Raw genomic sequence first — 16410 nt, 5'->3', positions numbered from 1 at the left:
GATAGCAGAACAGAGGAAAATGCTCTTTGCCCCAAACCGGTGGATGACCTTCTAGCTACCCTAGACTTTGATTGATGAAAGGGATGGATTTATATATTCGTAGCAGTACTACAATGGGATCAGTCACCGGCCCTGCCTGCCTTTGTGCTCATTAGACCTAGTGGAGCACCGGGCTGTGTTATCTCTACTATAAGAAGGGCACTAAATCTGTTAACAAATTTAGAAATGGCTTGCATAGATAGACATATGAGTTAAGATCTTCAATAGCAATAGAAGAAGAAACTTTCTATAAACAAACAGAACACTGTGTAGTTCCCATAGACATCAACTAAAAGCACATATGTTTTGTATCTTCATACTTCAATGGCTATTAAATCCCCAACTGCTGTGCTATCATTGCCAGAAATTTCATCACACTTCATGGCTTTTCATTCTTCAATGTTATTAAGGTGCACAAAATAGTTCATCTTCATACATGACCTCGCTGTGAGGAATTATACTTTTCATTTCAGAGTCTGCTTTCTTCTGCAGTTCCAGTGCATCCTGTAGAGTCGCCTCTACTTCCCCAATGGATGGTCGTTCATCTGCGCTATAAGAGATACAAGACATAGCAATCTCCACATACTTGTTGAAGCACTCTGGGGCTATCCTCCCCTTTAAATATGGATCAATATTGTGATAAATGGTCCCATTCTTGAAAAACCAATTTGCCCAGGCAGCCAGAGATCTTTTCTGACCATTTGCTTCAAAGACTGGTGTTTTACCACAAATTACTTCGAGTAAGACAACACCAAATGCATAGACATCAATTTTTCCTGACAGACTTTCTGAATCAAGGTATCCTAAAGTAGCCATCACATCTAGTGACTCTTTTTTAGTTGAAGCTTGTGACATGCTATGAGGACCTAACCTGGACAAAAAGAACCCAGAAAGCTTTGGAATCAATTCATGATCTAAAAGAATAGTGTTGCTGGTCACGTTGTGGTGCAGTACTATATACCTTACTCCGGTATGAAGGTAATGTAATCCACGCGCTGCACCAATGCAGATTTGTAGCCTCTTTTCCCAGGGAATTGGATTACAACTGATACCATTACCATGGAGACAATTAAAGAGCGACCCATTGCTCAGGTATTCATAAACAAGGATTGTTTCCCCCTTCTCATTGCAGAATCCAATAAGAGATTCAACATTTAAGTGGTTCAGCTGGCTAAGGAATACCACTTCAGTTCGGAACGCACTAAGACTAAATTTCACGCGTCTGATAGCAACTGTAAAGGTCCCATCATCTATAACCCCTTTGTATACAGATCCAAAATTACTTATACCAATAATAAAGCCTTCATCGAAGTTGGAAGTCGCAGCTTTGATCTCTGCTAGTGAAAACTGACGAATGCATAGTTCCTCCGGAAGTGTGGAATTTGGTTGACTCCCCCGTCGCGAAACGAAGCCAAATGCTTTTTTAAAGACTTGAAAGAAATGTGAAAGTGACATTGAAGAAACTTCAATGATGGCAGATGAGAATTGAGGATGGCGATTCACGAGGCTAGCAGAGAATTGGTTAAAATCAAGGTCGTCGCTAGGTTTTACCTTACAACATCTGCTCCTTGTAGTGGTTTAATGTTATTCCTTCAAAAATGCACTGACCAACATTAAACCATGCCATCGGTGGCTGCACATCCATCAAACCAGTTTGGGATCAACTGGATACTGTTGGACCTCATCAGATAATATAGACATAGAGGCAAATGGTTAGAGCATGGTTTTAGTCAACTTGATAATGCAAAATGTACTAAGATTTGTGTTATCCACATGGGCAATTTCGTATTCTCGCAACAAGTTTGTAAATGAGGGTGTTAGTCAATCGGGTTCAGATATGGTTACCTTAATTAAATTGTTGGTGTTTTGAACAAAGCTGAGCAAGCAGAGTTGAAAGCTTGTGCAACAAGCCTCGTGGCTTGGTGAAGAAACAAAAGCAGAAATTTGCTTAAGAACAAGAACAGAATTGAGAAAACAAGAAAATGTTGGAGCATATGAATGAAAAACTGATAATTTTCATTAATTAATGAACAAAGGCAATAAGCCAATACATATACCAGACAAGCTGGTCAATACAAATAAGTTTTCACCTAATCAACTACCTAACACCATTAAATTACATTAAACTTGCTAATTTAACTTGCACTCTTTGTAAAGTTGATTTATCAGCTCAAAATGTCAACAAAATACAACTAATACATCAACCACTTGGTTCAAATACAACTAAGTTACAAAATATGACTTATAGTAACAAAACTAAGTACAAAATGGACAGCAACATTGAACCTCAACATCTGCCTGCATGGCTCGAGCTTCATGGCCTGCTACCTGACTGTACGTGTTGCATGGAGGCTAACTTCAACACTCCTCCTTGGACTCCATGCTACAAACTCTCATTTGCCTTCTCAGTTTGATGAACCTTGACACACTAAGGGCTTTAGTCAGAATATCAACAATTTGCTCTTCAGAATTGCAATGAATCAGCTCCACCTCTTGAGCTTGCTCCATTTCCCTAACCACATGTAGCTTGATGCTAAAATGCTTTGTTCTACCATGGAAAACATGATTTTTAGCAATTGCAAAAGTAGATTGGTTATCACAATAAATCTCTGTTGCTTCCCTTTGATGAAGGTTCAGATAAGCCAGGATCTTCCTTAGCCAAATGGCTTGGTTGACTGCTCCAGCAGTAGCCACATATTCTGCTTCTGCTGTTGATTGAACCACTATCGATTGCTTCTTTGAACTCTAACAGAACATTGCTTAACCAATTGTAAATGCATAACCAGAAGTGCTCTTCATATCATCTTTTGAACCAGCCCAGTCACTATCAGTATAGCCTACTAATTTCAAGTTTTCAGCTTTGTTAAATTGTATTCCATGGTTCAAGTTACCTTTGATGTTCCTGAGTACTCTTTTTTCTGCTTGAAGATGTTGCATATTGCAACAGTGCATGAACCTTGAAAGCACACTAACAGCAAACATGATGTCCGGTTTTGTTGCAGTTAGATATAACAGGCATCCTACTAAACTTCTGTAGGTAGATTCATTGACCTGTTCATAGTTTTCTTGGCTTGACAGTTTCATTCCAACAGCCAGAGATGCGCTAGTTGGCTTACAATTCTCCATAGAGAACTTATTCAAGATCTTCACAGCAAATGTCTTCTATCCTAAGAAGATTCCACTTTGTGTTTGCAGCACCTCCATTCCTAGGAAATATGTCATCTGCCCTAAGTCAGACATTTCAAACATGTCTTTCATTTTGTTTTTGAAGTCAGTTAGCACAGCTTGATCTCCTCCTATCACCAAAAGGTCATCCACATAGAAAGACACAATAAGTTGTGTCAAAGCTTCTTCCTTCTTGACATACAGTGTTGGCTTACTGATGCTTCTCTCAAATCCCAGACTAACCAAGTAGCTGTCAATTCTGGCATACCAGGCTCTAGGAGCCTGTTTCAAGCCATATAAGGCCTTTTTGAGCCTATACAACATGTATTCCTACCAGACACAACAAATCCTTGAGGCTGGTTAATGTAAATTTCTTCTTCAAGGAAGCTATTTAGAAATGCAGACTTCACATCCAGCTGATGAATGGTCCACTGCTTTTGTGTAGCCAAAGCAATTAACAATCTGATTGTGTCAAGCCCGGCTGCTGGTACAAAAGTCTCTATGTAGTCCAGGCCATATATTTGACTGAACCCCTTGACAACAAGTTTAGCTTTCAGCTTGTTCAAATTGCCATCAGCATTTGTTTGACTCGATAAACTTATTTTACACCAATGGTCTTTCTGTTGGTAGATCTTTCAGTCAGCTTCCATATCTAATTCTTTTGAATCATCTTGAATTCATCTATCATAGCTTGCTTCCACCCTTCATCAGCTTCAGCTTCTTTAAAATAGCTTGGTTCCTCAATAGCCACTTGAGCTCTCTCATAAATCTCAGTCAAGGATCTGATCCCTCTGACTGGTTCATCATCAAAGTCCATTTCTGGACCAACTTGATCAAGTTCAATTTGGCCTGCTATGAGTTCCTCAGAAACTTCCTGAGGTTCATTCCTTTCCCAGTTCCATGGAGCTTTCTCATCAAAAACAACATCCCTGCTCACTTGAACTTTATTTGTTGCAGGATTTAAAATTATATACCTTTTCTTGACCATGCTATAGCTTACTAAAATACAAGGTAGGGCCCTTTTGGATAGTTTGTCCCTTTTCATAGTTGGTATATGGCTGTAACATAGGCAACCAAAGACCTTCAAATGAGCCAATGATGGCTTAAACCCGAACCAGGTCTCAAATAGAGTCTTATGGTCCAATGCCTTGGTTGGTAGCCTGTTCTGAATATAAACAGCAGTGTTAACTGCTTCAGCCCACATGGTCTTGGGCAAATTCTTCTGAAATAGAAGACATCTGTCCATATTCATCAAACTCTTATTTTTCCTTTCACTGACCCCATTCTGTTGAGGTGTGTAGACATTGGTCAACTGGTTTTTGATCCTTTCATCATCACAGTAAGCTTAAAACTGAGTTGAGGTATACTTAGCTCCATTGTCTGACCTAATGGTCTTGAGCATACAGTCTACTTCAGTTTCAACAGCCACTTTAAACTTCAAGAACACTTGAGCTACCTCAGACTTGTGTTTCAAGAAGAAAATCCAGCAATATTTGGTATAGTCATCAATAAAGAGAATGAAGTACCTATTTCCATTCAGTGATTCAATTTTCATAGGACCACACACATCAGTGTGCACCAGCTGCAACTTGTTTAATGCTCTCCAGGCTGTGTTTTCAGGAAATAGGAGCCTAGCTTGTTTTCCTATCTGACAAACTTCACAAATATCCTCCTTTTGAACTGACTTAGTGAAGTTTTCAATCAAATCCTTACTGACCATTCGAGCCATCGACCTGAAGTTAGCATGACCAAGCCTTTGATGCTAAAGATTAGATTCTTCAGTTGAGGCAACATAAGCTGAGTGTGAGTCACTTGGCCAGTTAACTTCAAAACAGTTATCAGTCATAGTGATTGACATGAGGCTTGATCATTTGGATCAGCAATTTGGCACTCCTTGCCCTTGAACACAACTGAATAGCCTTTCTCGAGAAATTAAGCAATGCTGAGAAGGTTCCTATCAATTTCAAGTACTAGCAATACATTTGAGATATCTTGTTACCTGTGAGAGTGCATATTAACACATCCCATTTTCCCATAGCCTTTATAAACTAGCTATTGCCAACTTTTACTTTGGTTTTGCAGCTCCGGTCTAAAGTTTTAAAGATGGTTGTATCTGGTGACATGTGGTTAGTACAACCACTGTCTAATAGCCATTATTTTCAGCTCTTCTTTTGACCAGCTGAGCATGACACAGCAAAGGCCTGCTCCTCATGGTCACTACTATCTTCAGCCACTTGAGCTTTAACATTTTTCTGTTGTGCTTGATTTTGTCTAGGTCCGCCTTTGTTTTTACAAACCCTTTCAATATACCCCATTTTCTTGCAATATTGAGATTGTGCATCTGATCTAAACCAGCACCATTCTTCTGGATATCCAGGCCTTTTACAGTGCTTGCAGGATTGGTCCCCTCTTCTTGCAGCATCAGGCTTAGGCCTGTTTTTCAAAGTCTTTTTGCCTTTGTAGGCAGTGGTGCTCGAGGCAGCTTTGGCCTTGCCTTGAAAAGCACCTTCTTGGTGCTCTTCCATCCTGCTAGCTCTCCTTTGCTCCTGAGCATAGAGGGCATTAATAAGCTCAGTTAATGAGATGCTTGCTAAGTTTCTCGAATCCTCAAGGTATAAGATTTTTGCCTCATATCTTTCAGGCAAGTTAAGAGCACCTTCTCCATGATCCTTGCTTCACTGAACTGTTCTCCTAGCAACCTTATGCTGTTTACCACAAACATAATTCTATTTGAATACCGCTTCACTGTTTCTTCCTCCTTCATCTTCAAATTTTCAAATTCTCTTCTCAGATTCAACAGCTGCTGCTGCCTTGTCCTCTCTATGCCTTGGAACTCCTCTTTGAGCTTGTCCCAAGCTTGTGTTGGTGTTTTACAAGCCATAATTCTTGTAAATATGACATCTGACACATAGTTCTGAATGCAGGACATGGCTTTGTGCCTCTTGGTCCTCTCATCAGCATGTTGTCTAATCTGAGCCACTGTGGAATTGGCCCTAAGTGGTATTGGATCAGCATCGGTGTTTACAACTTCCCACAGATCAAATACTTGCAGGTAAGTCCTCATCTTAACTACCCATATATGAAAGCCTTCTCCATTGAAGACTGGTGGAACTGCTGGAGAAAAACCTGAAGAAGCCATTCGAGTTATGATTCAAATGCAACAGGTCCACTAAGACAATGGCTCTAGATAACAATTTTTGGTATTTTGAACAAAGTTGAGCAAGCAAAGTTGAAAGCTTGTGCAACAAGCCTCGTGGCTTGGTGAAGAAACAAGAGTAGAAATTTTCTTAAGAATAAGAACAGAATCGAGAAAACAAGAAAATGTTGGAGCATATGAATGAAAATGTAATGGCCTAATTTTCAGTGGTGTCGGAAATGGTGATTTGAGATCACTAAATCCGACAAATAAGATTGAACAAGATAGTAATTTAATATTTATGAGTCAAGTAAGGATTTAGAAGAATTTTTGAAATGGTGAAATTAGTGAATTAAAAGAATTTATTAGGTCAAACGGGTCAAAAACGAGGTATCGAGACCTAAAATTTGAAAATTGAGCTATAAATATTTTTATAAATATTTATGGAGTGTCATTGAGTTAGTATTAAAGTTTTGCTAGAAAATTTTAATGTTTGGATAGCTAATTAATTAAAAAGGACTAAATTGAAAATAGCGCAAAATTTGTTAAATTGTGAGTAAATAGCTTAAGTATTTAAAAAGATGGATTTAAAGAGCAATTAGACCCAAAGGTTAATGGCTGGACGGTTTGGGTATGAAATAAACAAGAAAACAATGTGAACAAGGGGCAAAATTGGAAATAGAATAAAAGTTAATAGTTAAATAATGATGTAATTGAAAAATCTAGACATTTCTTCATATTTTCTCAGCCAAAACGCCATAGAAGGTCTGGAGAAAGCTGGTTTTTCATATTTTTACATCATGTGAGTTTAATTCTTGCTTTTTCTTGATAATTTTTATGTTTTTATGACTTTTACAATTATGTCCACTTATAGAATTCATTAGTTTTTGATTTTATGGGTGAAATTGGAAGTTACCCTGGATGGATAAGGGAAGTTTATGATGAATTATTATGAAATTTAAGTTCTAATTTCATATTAAGGTGGTTTTATTAAGTGATTTTGATAGGAAATGATATTTAGGACCTAATTGTGAAAAAGTTGTGAATTGAAGGTTGCTGTTGAAATTCAGAATATAAAAGGTTTTGAAATAGTTTATAATGATAAAATAAAGTGTTAATTGAGAAAAATTAGTTCAATTGATGGGTGAATTGAGCAGGGACTAAATTGTGAAAATTATAAATTTTGGGGTAAAAGTGCAATTTCGAAATTTGACCAGCATAAATTTTGAAGTGAAATAGAAATCAAATAAATGCTAATGAGTAGAAATATTTTATATTATAAATCAAGAATCCAAAGAAGAACGAGGAAAAGAAAAAGTTGCGGAATAGTCCCTAAATTTCAATATCTTCTACAAATTAGCCGGGTAAGTTCATATGATTGAATTTAGATGTTTATTTGTGAATGATTGAAGTAATGTGTTATTATATATGAATTTGTTGGGGGATTGTGTAAATTTTGTTAATGAAAGAATAAATGTGGAAATGCAAATTAGGAAAAACGCAGGATTGAGTACGTTCGTATCGTGACATGTGATGAATTGACGAATAAGACCGTGGTTATTCCATGGAAAAGTGTGAAATGTAGGTATGGTATCATCCATACTGAGTTGTGATATGTAGGTATGGTATCATCCATACTGAGTTGTGATATGTAGGTATGGTATTATCAAATCCATACTGAGTTAAGAAATGTAGGTATGGCATTGCCCATACCGAGTTGTAAAATGTAGGTATGGTATTTCAATGAGGAAAACCATACTGAGTTATGAATCGTGGCACTGAACAACGACGTACTCAATTTCGTAAGCCGTTTCCTAATTTGATTATAAGAAATAAAAGAAAAGTGATCCAAATGAAAGAGATTGAGTAGTTGTTATTGTTGAAATTGAACTATGTGAATTATTATAAAAATGGTTGTGAATCGCAGGAAACTTTAGTAAATGTTTTGGTATTGTTTGGAAATATTATGTTTGGTAAGCATTACTTTTAAACCTATGAACTTACTAAGCTTCAATAAGCTTACTTGTGTGTGTTTAATATTTTTATGTAGATTGACTTGAAGTGAAGTGGGTAGATCGGATCAACACAACAAAGCACACTATCCAGATCAATTCGGTAGCTTTTGTTTTATGTTTGAAGATTTATATGGCATGTATAGAGTTTAAATGAAATGAAGTAAAGATGTTATAAACTAGTTAACAACATTTTGTACTAAAACAGCTTTTTGGTTAGTAGCGTAGTTTAAGTTTGAAAATTTACCATAAATCATGAAAATCTAATTAGAGGTTGAATAAAATATGAAATTAAATCTTATTGAATCTAGTTTCACATAGAAGAAACAGTGTAAGCAAAAGGCTTTCATATCGGGAGATATTTGAATTTTTGTGAGACAAGGTCGAGTGATTTTGAACTCCCTGTTCGATTTTTAAAATTATTAAAATTGTAAAAAATTAATTAGGAGTCATACTATATATGTATGGATTCCTTATTAAGTCTATTTTAAGAGAAACAAAGGGCTTGGTTATTTGAATTCTGTACATGGAGAAATTTGGTTCGTAGTGCACAGGGGTTAGAGCAGCCGAACCCTGAAATAGGGGAGACTTCAACTAATAAGCTGTACTAATTGGCCTAACCAAAAATTCTAGAAAAAAATTATTAAGTAGATATATGAGCCTAGATTCGGGGAAAATTTATGGATTTGGATTTTGAGTTTTGTAACTCGAGATATGATTTTTTTTTTGGGTCTATAATGCAGTTGGACAGCTTGTTTGGAAAGTGTGATATAAATTGTTTGAATTTGTTTAAGTGCTCAAATAAGTTTAGTAGTGCTCAACTCCAGCGACGGTCTCGGGTAAATGGGGCGTTACATTTATTGGTATCAGAGCTTTGGTTTAGTCGATTCTCGGAACAAATTTGATGTGTAAAGTGTTTAGAAATACATGCCATATAAATCTATGATAGTGTGATGTGAATGATCCGATCTAATTACTAATTTTTGTTATAGATTGTAAAGATGTCTGATAGACCTGATGGTGCTAGTCAGGAAGAGGAAGTTAATAGTAAAATACAGACTTCTGAGCAGGGAACAAGTGGTAATGTCCTGATTTCTTTGATGAGAGAGGAAGAACTTAAAAATATGATTTACGGATTAATGAATCAGTGGTATCATGAAACAATACAAGGAAGAAGTCAGGCACAAAAACCTCCTCCTCCCCCTACTGTACCACCAGTTACAACCCCGGTTGCTCCTCCTTTAACAGATGAATCTAGCAAAAGAACACCGATTGAAAAACTCAGAAAGTTTAGAGCTGAAGAATTTCGAGGGAGATCGGACGATGATCCAGTTAAAGCAGAGTATTAGTTAAAGAGTTTAGAGAGAGTTTTTAAACAGATGATGTGTTCTTCGGAGGACTATTTGAGATGTGCAGTTTCGCTATTGAAAGAAGAAGCGTATAATTGGTGGGAAACCATTGAGGCAGTGGTACCTACAGATAAACTTACCTGGGAATTCTTCCAAAACGAATTTAAGAATAAGTATGTGGGAAAGAGATATTTAGATAAGAAGAAGAGAGAAGTTCTTGATCTTCGACAAGGGAATAAAATAGTGGCCGAATATGAAAGAGAATTTGTGTATCTCAGTAGATATGCTCGGGATGTTGTACCGACAGAGGAAGAAATGTGCATTAGATTTGAAGAAGGGCTTAATAATGAAATCAGAATGATGATTGGAGGTACAGAGATTCGAGAATTTGTGATTCTGTCTGATCGAGCTCAAAAGATGGAAGAAGTGTATAACAGAAAGATGCAAAGAGAAAGAAGAGGTAAAGAGGTATACAAAAGAAGTTTCTCTAAACCAACTTCGACTTTTCTGGCCAAAAAGTTTAGAGATGATTCTAGTCGACCTGTTACAATTTCGGAACGATCGAATAAAAGTAAAACGACTCAACAAAATGTCAGAGTAACTAAGAAACCAGCAACTAGTGTTAGTAGTGTGCAAAATATTCCGAGACTTAGATGTAAAAATTGTGGTAGATTTCATATTGGTGAGTGTTGGGGAAGAGCCGGAGCTTGCTATAAATGTGGTGGAACTGATCATTTTATTCAGGACTGTCCTCAATTATTAAAAGAAGATAGAGAACAAGGGGAGAAGCAAGAAAATACTCCTCAGAAAGGTAAATGTTCGGGTCAAAGTAGTGCTGCTGGGACTGTTCATTCGGGAACGAGAGATACTGCAGCTCGATCAGAGACAAGAGCACCTGCACGTACATATGCTATCCGGGCAAGGGAATAAGCTTTTGCTCCAGATGTGATAGCTGGTAATTTCTATCTTTTTGATGATTCTGTGTATGCTTTAATTGATCTTGGATCTACACATTCATATATTTGCACTGCATTAGTGTCAGAAAAGAAAATGACTGTTGAGTCCACTGACCTTGAATTGCAAGTCACTAATCCACTAGGGCAAAGTGTGTTGGTTAATTTAATATTTTGGAATTGTCCACTGAAAATACAAGGCTGTAAATTCTCTGCTGATTTAATGTTGTTACCTTTCCGAGAATTTGATGTTATTCTTGGAATGGATTGGTTGATTAAACATGATGTCATAGTGAATTGTAGAGAAAAACGGATTGATTTAAAATGTCAAACAGGGGAAATAGTTTCAACTGAGTTTGGGGATAAAAAGAATGATGTCACAATTATTTCAACCTTTACAGCTCGAAAATTGATTCAGAAAGGTAATGAAACATTCTTAGCTTATATTCTTGATACTCGGGGTTCTGAATTGAAGATGGAACAATTGTAAGTTGTTAATGAGTTTACTGATGTATTTCCTGAGGCATTACCTGGTTTACCTCCAGATCGTGAGGTTGAATTCACAATTGATGTAATTTCGGGTACAGCTCCGATATCAATAACACCGTATAGAATGGCACCAGCTGAGTTAAAAGAGTTGAAGACACAGTTGCAAGAGTTATTGGATAAAGGGTTCATCAGACCGAGTACATCATCTTGGGGCGCACCTGTCTTGTTTGTGAAAAAGAAAGATGGTTCGTTGCGATTGTGTATTGATTACAGGCAGTTGAACAAGGTAACAATTAAAAATAAATATCCATTACCTCGTATGGATTTTTTGTTTGATCAACTGAAAGGTGCTGCAGTGTTATCAAAAATAGACCTTAGATCTGGGTATTATCAGCTGAAGGTTAAAGAGTGTGATGTACCAAAGACTGCTTTTCAAACTCGGTATGGTCACTACAAATTTTTGGAAATGCCTTTTGGTTTAACGAATGCCCCTGCTGCATTTATGGATTTAATGAATCGAATTTTTCAGTCTTATTTGGATAGATTTGTGGTGGTATTTATTGATGACATATTGGTCTATTCAAAGACAGAATCCGAACATGCACACTACAGACTTTGAGAGGAAAGCAGTTATATGCGAAATTTAGTAAATGTGAGTTTTGGCTTCATGAGGTTGGATTTCTGGGTCATATTATATCAGCTGAACGAATTTGTGTGGATCTAAGTAAAGTTTCGGCAGTGGTGAATTGGAAAACACTTAAGAATGTAACTGAAGTGCGAAGTTTTCTGGGATTAGCAAGATACTATCGCCGTTTTGTAAAGAATTTTTCCATGATTGCTTCACCTATGACTCGTTTATTATAGAAGAATGTTGAGTTTGTGTGGTCTGATGAATGTCAGCAGAGCTTTGATCAGTTAAAGAAAATGTTAACAGAAGCTCCAGTCTTGACTCAACCAGAATCGTGTATACCGTATCTTGTGTACTGATGATGCATCTTTAAGTGGTTTGGGTTGTGTGTTAATGCAGTCGGGAAAGGTGGTGGCTTATGCTTCACGGCAATTAAAACCACATGAAAAGAATTACCCTACACATGATCTTAAGTTAGCTGCAATTATTTTTGCTTTAAAAATTTGGAGGCACTATTTATATGGCGAGAAGTGTTATATGTATACAGATCACAAAAGTTTGAAATACTTAATGACTCAGAAGGAACTGAACTTAAGATAGAGACGGTGGTTAGAGTTGCTAAAAGACTATGATTTGGTTATTGACTATCATCCAGAGAAAGCTAATGTAGTTGCTGATGCACTGAGTCGAAAGTCATCTTTGTTTGCACTTCGGGCAATGAATGCTCATTTGGCTCTCAATGAAGAAGGTGCTGTATTAGTAGAATTGAAGGTAAAACCAATGTTTCTTCAACAAATCCAGAAGCTGCAGAATGAAGATCCAAAATTGGTGCTGAAACGGCAAATGGTTCGGGATAATTTAGATTCAGAGTTTAGTATTGATGATGAAGGTATATTGCGCTATCATAATAGGATTTGTGTTCCAAATAATTTTGATTTAAAGAATGATATTCTTTCCGAAGCACATAATAGTATGTATTCTATTCATCCGGGTAGTACAAAAATGTATGGTGATCTGAAAAAGACATATTGGTGGCCTGGTATGAAAAGAGAAATTTCAGAATTTATTGCAAAATGTTTGATTTGCCAGCAAGTTAAAGCAGAGCATCAAGTGCCAACGGGTTTATTACAACCCATTATGATTCTTGAATGGAAGTGGGAGCATATTTCAATGGATTTTGTGTCAAGATTGCCTGTGACTCCAAGAAAGAAAGATTCGATATGGGTGATTGTTGATAGATTGACAAAGTCAGCACACTTTATTCCAGTCAGAACAGATTTTTCACTTAAGAAGTTAGCAAAATTGTATGTGTCAGAGATTGTGAGACTACATGGAGTTCCAGTATCTATCATTTCAGACCGGATCCGAGGTTTACTTCAAGATTTTGGAATAAATTGCAAGAAGCTTTAGGCACCGATTGAATTTTAGTACAAAGATTTCATCCTCAAACAGATGGACAATGTAACGCAGTGATTCAAATTTTAGAAGATATGTTAAGATGTAGTATACTCGAGTTTGGTGACAGTTGGAAAAGGTATTTACCGTTGGCTGAGTTTGTTTACAACAATAGCTATCAGTCTAGTATAAAAATGACACCATTTGAGGCTCTTTATGGTAGAAAATGCAAAACTCCATTGTGTTGGTCTGAATTGAGTGAATCAAAAATAGTTGGGGTTGATTTGATTCGAGAAACCGAAGAGAAAGTCCGGATTATTTGAGATAGTCTAAAAGCTGCTTCAGATCGTCAGAAGTCATATGCGGATTTAAAATGAAGAGACATAGAATATGCAGTGGGTGATCGAGTATTTTTAAAAGTTTCACCATGGAAAAGGGTGTTACGATTTGGTAAAAAGGGAAAATTAAGTCCGAGATTCATAGGGCCATATGAAATTGTGGAAAGGGTTGGTCCTGTGGCTTATCGTTTGGCTTTACCTCCGGAACTTGAGAAGATTTGCAATGTGTTTCATGCGTCTATGCTAAGGCGGTATAGGTCAGATCCTTCACATGTAATTCCCCATACTGAAATTGAGCTTCAACCAGATATGACTTATTTAGAAGAACCAATGAAGATTTTGGCTCGTGAAGTTAAAGAATTGCGGAACAAAAGAGTACCATTGGTTAAAGTATTATGGAATCGACATGGTATGGAGGAGGAAACCTGGGAAACAGAGGAGTCAATGAGATCACAAGATCCAAATCTATTTTAGTAACAAATTTCGAGGACGAAATTTTTAAAGGGGGAGAGTTGTAACTACCTAATTTTCAAAGGGTGTCGGAAATGGTGATTTGAGATCACTAAATCCGACAAATAAGATTGAAAAAAATAGTAATTTAATATTTATGAGTCAAGTAAGGATTTAGAAGAATTTTTGAAATGGTGAAATTAGTGAATTAAAAGAATTTATTAGGTCAAATGGGTCAAAAACGAGGTATCGAGACCTTAAAATTGAAAATCGAGCTATAAATATTTTTATAAATATTTATAGAGTGTCATTGAGTTAGTATTAAATTTTGTTAGAAAATTTTAACGTTTGGATAGCTAATTAATTAAAAAGGACTAAATTGAAAATAATGCAAAATTTGTTAAATTGTGAGTAAATAGCTTAAGTATTTAAAAAGATGGATTTAAAGAGCAATTAGACCCAAAGGTTAATGGCTGGACGGTTTGGGTATGAAATAAGCAAGAAAACAATGTGAACAAGGGACAAAATTGGAAATAGAATAAAAGTTAATAGTTAAATAATGATGTAATTGAAAAATCTAGACATTTCTTCATATTTTCTCAGCCAAAACGCCATAGAAGGTCTGGATAAAGCTGGTTTTTCATATTTTTACAACATGTGAGTTTAATTATTGCTTTGTCTTGATAATTTTTTTGTTTTTATGACTTTTACAATTAGGTCCACTTATAGAATTCATTAGTTTTTGATTTTATGGGTGAAATTGGAAGTTACCCTGGATGGATAAGGGAAGTTTATGATGAATTATTATGAAATTTAAGTTCTAATTTTGATATTAAGGTGGTTTTATTAAGTGATTTTGATAGGAAATGATATTTAGGACCTAATTGTGAAAAAGTTGTGAATTGAAGGTTGCTGTTGAAATTAAGAATATAAAAGGTTTTGAAATAGTTTATAATGATAAAATAAAGTGTTAATTGAGAAAAATTAGTTCAATTGATGGGTGAATTGAGCAGGGACTAAATTGTGAAAATTGTAAATTTTAGGGTAAAAGTGCAATTTCAAAATTTAAATAGCATAAATTGTGAAGTGAAATAGAAATCAAATAAATGGTAATGAGTAGAAATATTTTATATTATAGATCAAGAATCCAAAGAAGAACGAGGAAAAGAAAAAGTTGCGGAATAGTCCCTAAATTTCAATATCTTCTACAAATTAGCCGGGTAAGTTCATATGGTTGAATTTAGATTTTTATTTGTGAATGATTGAAGTAATGTGTTATTATATATGAATTTGTTGTGGGATTGTGTAAATTTTGTTAATGAAAGAATAAATGTGGAAATGCAAATTAGGAAAAACGCAGGATTGAGTACGTTCGTATCGTGACATGTGATGAATTGACGAATAAGACCATGGTTATTCCATGGAAAAGTGTGAAATGTAGGTATGGTATCATCCATACTGAGTTGTGATATGTAGGTATGGTATCATCCATACTGAGTTGTGATATGTAGGTATGGTATTATCAAATCCATACTGAGTTAAGAAATGTAGGTATGGCATTGCCCATACCGAGTTGTAAAATGTAGGTATGGTATTTCAATGAGGAAAACCATACTGAGTTATGAATCGTGGCACTGAACAACGACGTACTCAATTTCGTAAACCGTTTCCTAATTTGATTATAAGAAATAAAAGAGAAGTGATCCAAATGAAAGAGATTGAGTAGTTGTTCTTGTTGAGTGAACTCGTGAATTATTATAACAATGGTTGTGAATCGCAGAAACTTTAGTAAATTTTTTGGTATTGTTTGGAAATATTATGTTTGGTAAGCATTACTTTTAAACCTATGAACTTACTAAGCTTCAATAAGCTTACTTGTGTGTGTTTAATATTTTTATGTAGATTGACTTGAAGTGAAATGGGTAGATCGGATCAACACAACAGGGCACACTATCCAGATCAATTCCAGTAGCTTCTGTGTTATGTTTAAAGATTTATATGGCATGTATAGAGTTTAAATGAAATGAAGTAAAGATGTTATAGACAAGTTAACAACATTTTGTACTAAAACAGTTTTTGGTTAGTAGCAGTAGTTTGAGTTTGAAAATTTACCATAAATCATGAAAATCTAATTAGAGGTTGAATAAAATATGAAATTAAATCTTATTGAATCTAGTTTCACATAGAAGAAACAGTGTAAGCAAAAGGCATTCATATCAGGAGATATTTTAATTTTTGTGAGATAAGGTCAGAGTGATTTTGAACTCCCCTGTTCTAATTTGTAAAAATCATTAAAAATTGTAAAAAAAATTAATTAGGAGTCATACTATATATGTATGGATTCCTTATTGAGTCTATTTTTAAGAGAAATAAACGGCTTGGTTATTTTAATTCTGTACATGGAGAAATTTGGTTCGTAGTGCATAGGGGTCAGAGCAACCGAACCCTAAAATAGG

The 16410-nt window shown here is 35.7% G+C and overlaps 2 protein-coding genes across 2 annotated transcripts; both read right to left on the bottom strand.

The window, feature by feature from the left end:
• Positions 1 to 119: 119 nt before the first annotated feature.
• LOC108471439 (receptor-like protein kinase FERONIA) lies at positions 120 to 1494 on the bottom strand. The gene is made up of 3 exons (XM_017773056.1): positions 1001 to 1494; positions 476 to 910; positions 120 to 207 (listed from the first exon to the last, which is right to left on the bottom strand). Exons 1-3 carry the CDS (start codon positions 1492 to 1494, stop codon positions 120 to 122), a joined length of 1017 nt encoding a protein of 338 aa, XP_017628545.1.
• Positions 1495 to 5363: 3869 nt separating this feature from the next.
• On the bottom strand, positions 5364 to 6343 carry LOC108471438 (uncharacterized). The gene is made up of 2 exons (XM_017773054.1): positions 5861 to 6343; positions 5364 to 5750 (listed from the first exon to the last, which is right to left on the bottom strand). The coding sequence occupies exons 1-2, from the start codon at positions 6341 to 6343 to the stop codon at positions 5364 to 5366; spliced, it is 870 nt and encodes a 289-aa protein (XP_017628543.1).
• Between the last annotated feature and the right edge of the window lie 10067 nt (positions 6344 to 16410).

The sequence above is a fragment of the Gossypium arboreum genome, chromosome 11, assembly GCF_025698485.1.
Source record: "Gossypium arboreum isolate Shixiya-1 chromosome 11, ASM2569848v2, whole genome shotgun sequence".
NCBI lineage: Eukaryota > Viridiplantae > Streptophyta > Magnoliopsida > Malvales > Malvaceae > Gossypium > Gossypium arboreum.
The sequence above is the reverse complement of the archived record's forward strand: the minus strand, read 5'-3'. Positions and strand labels throughout refer to the sequence as shown.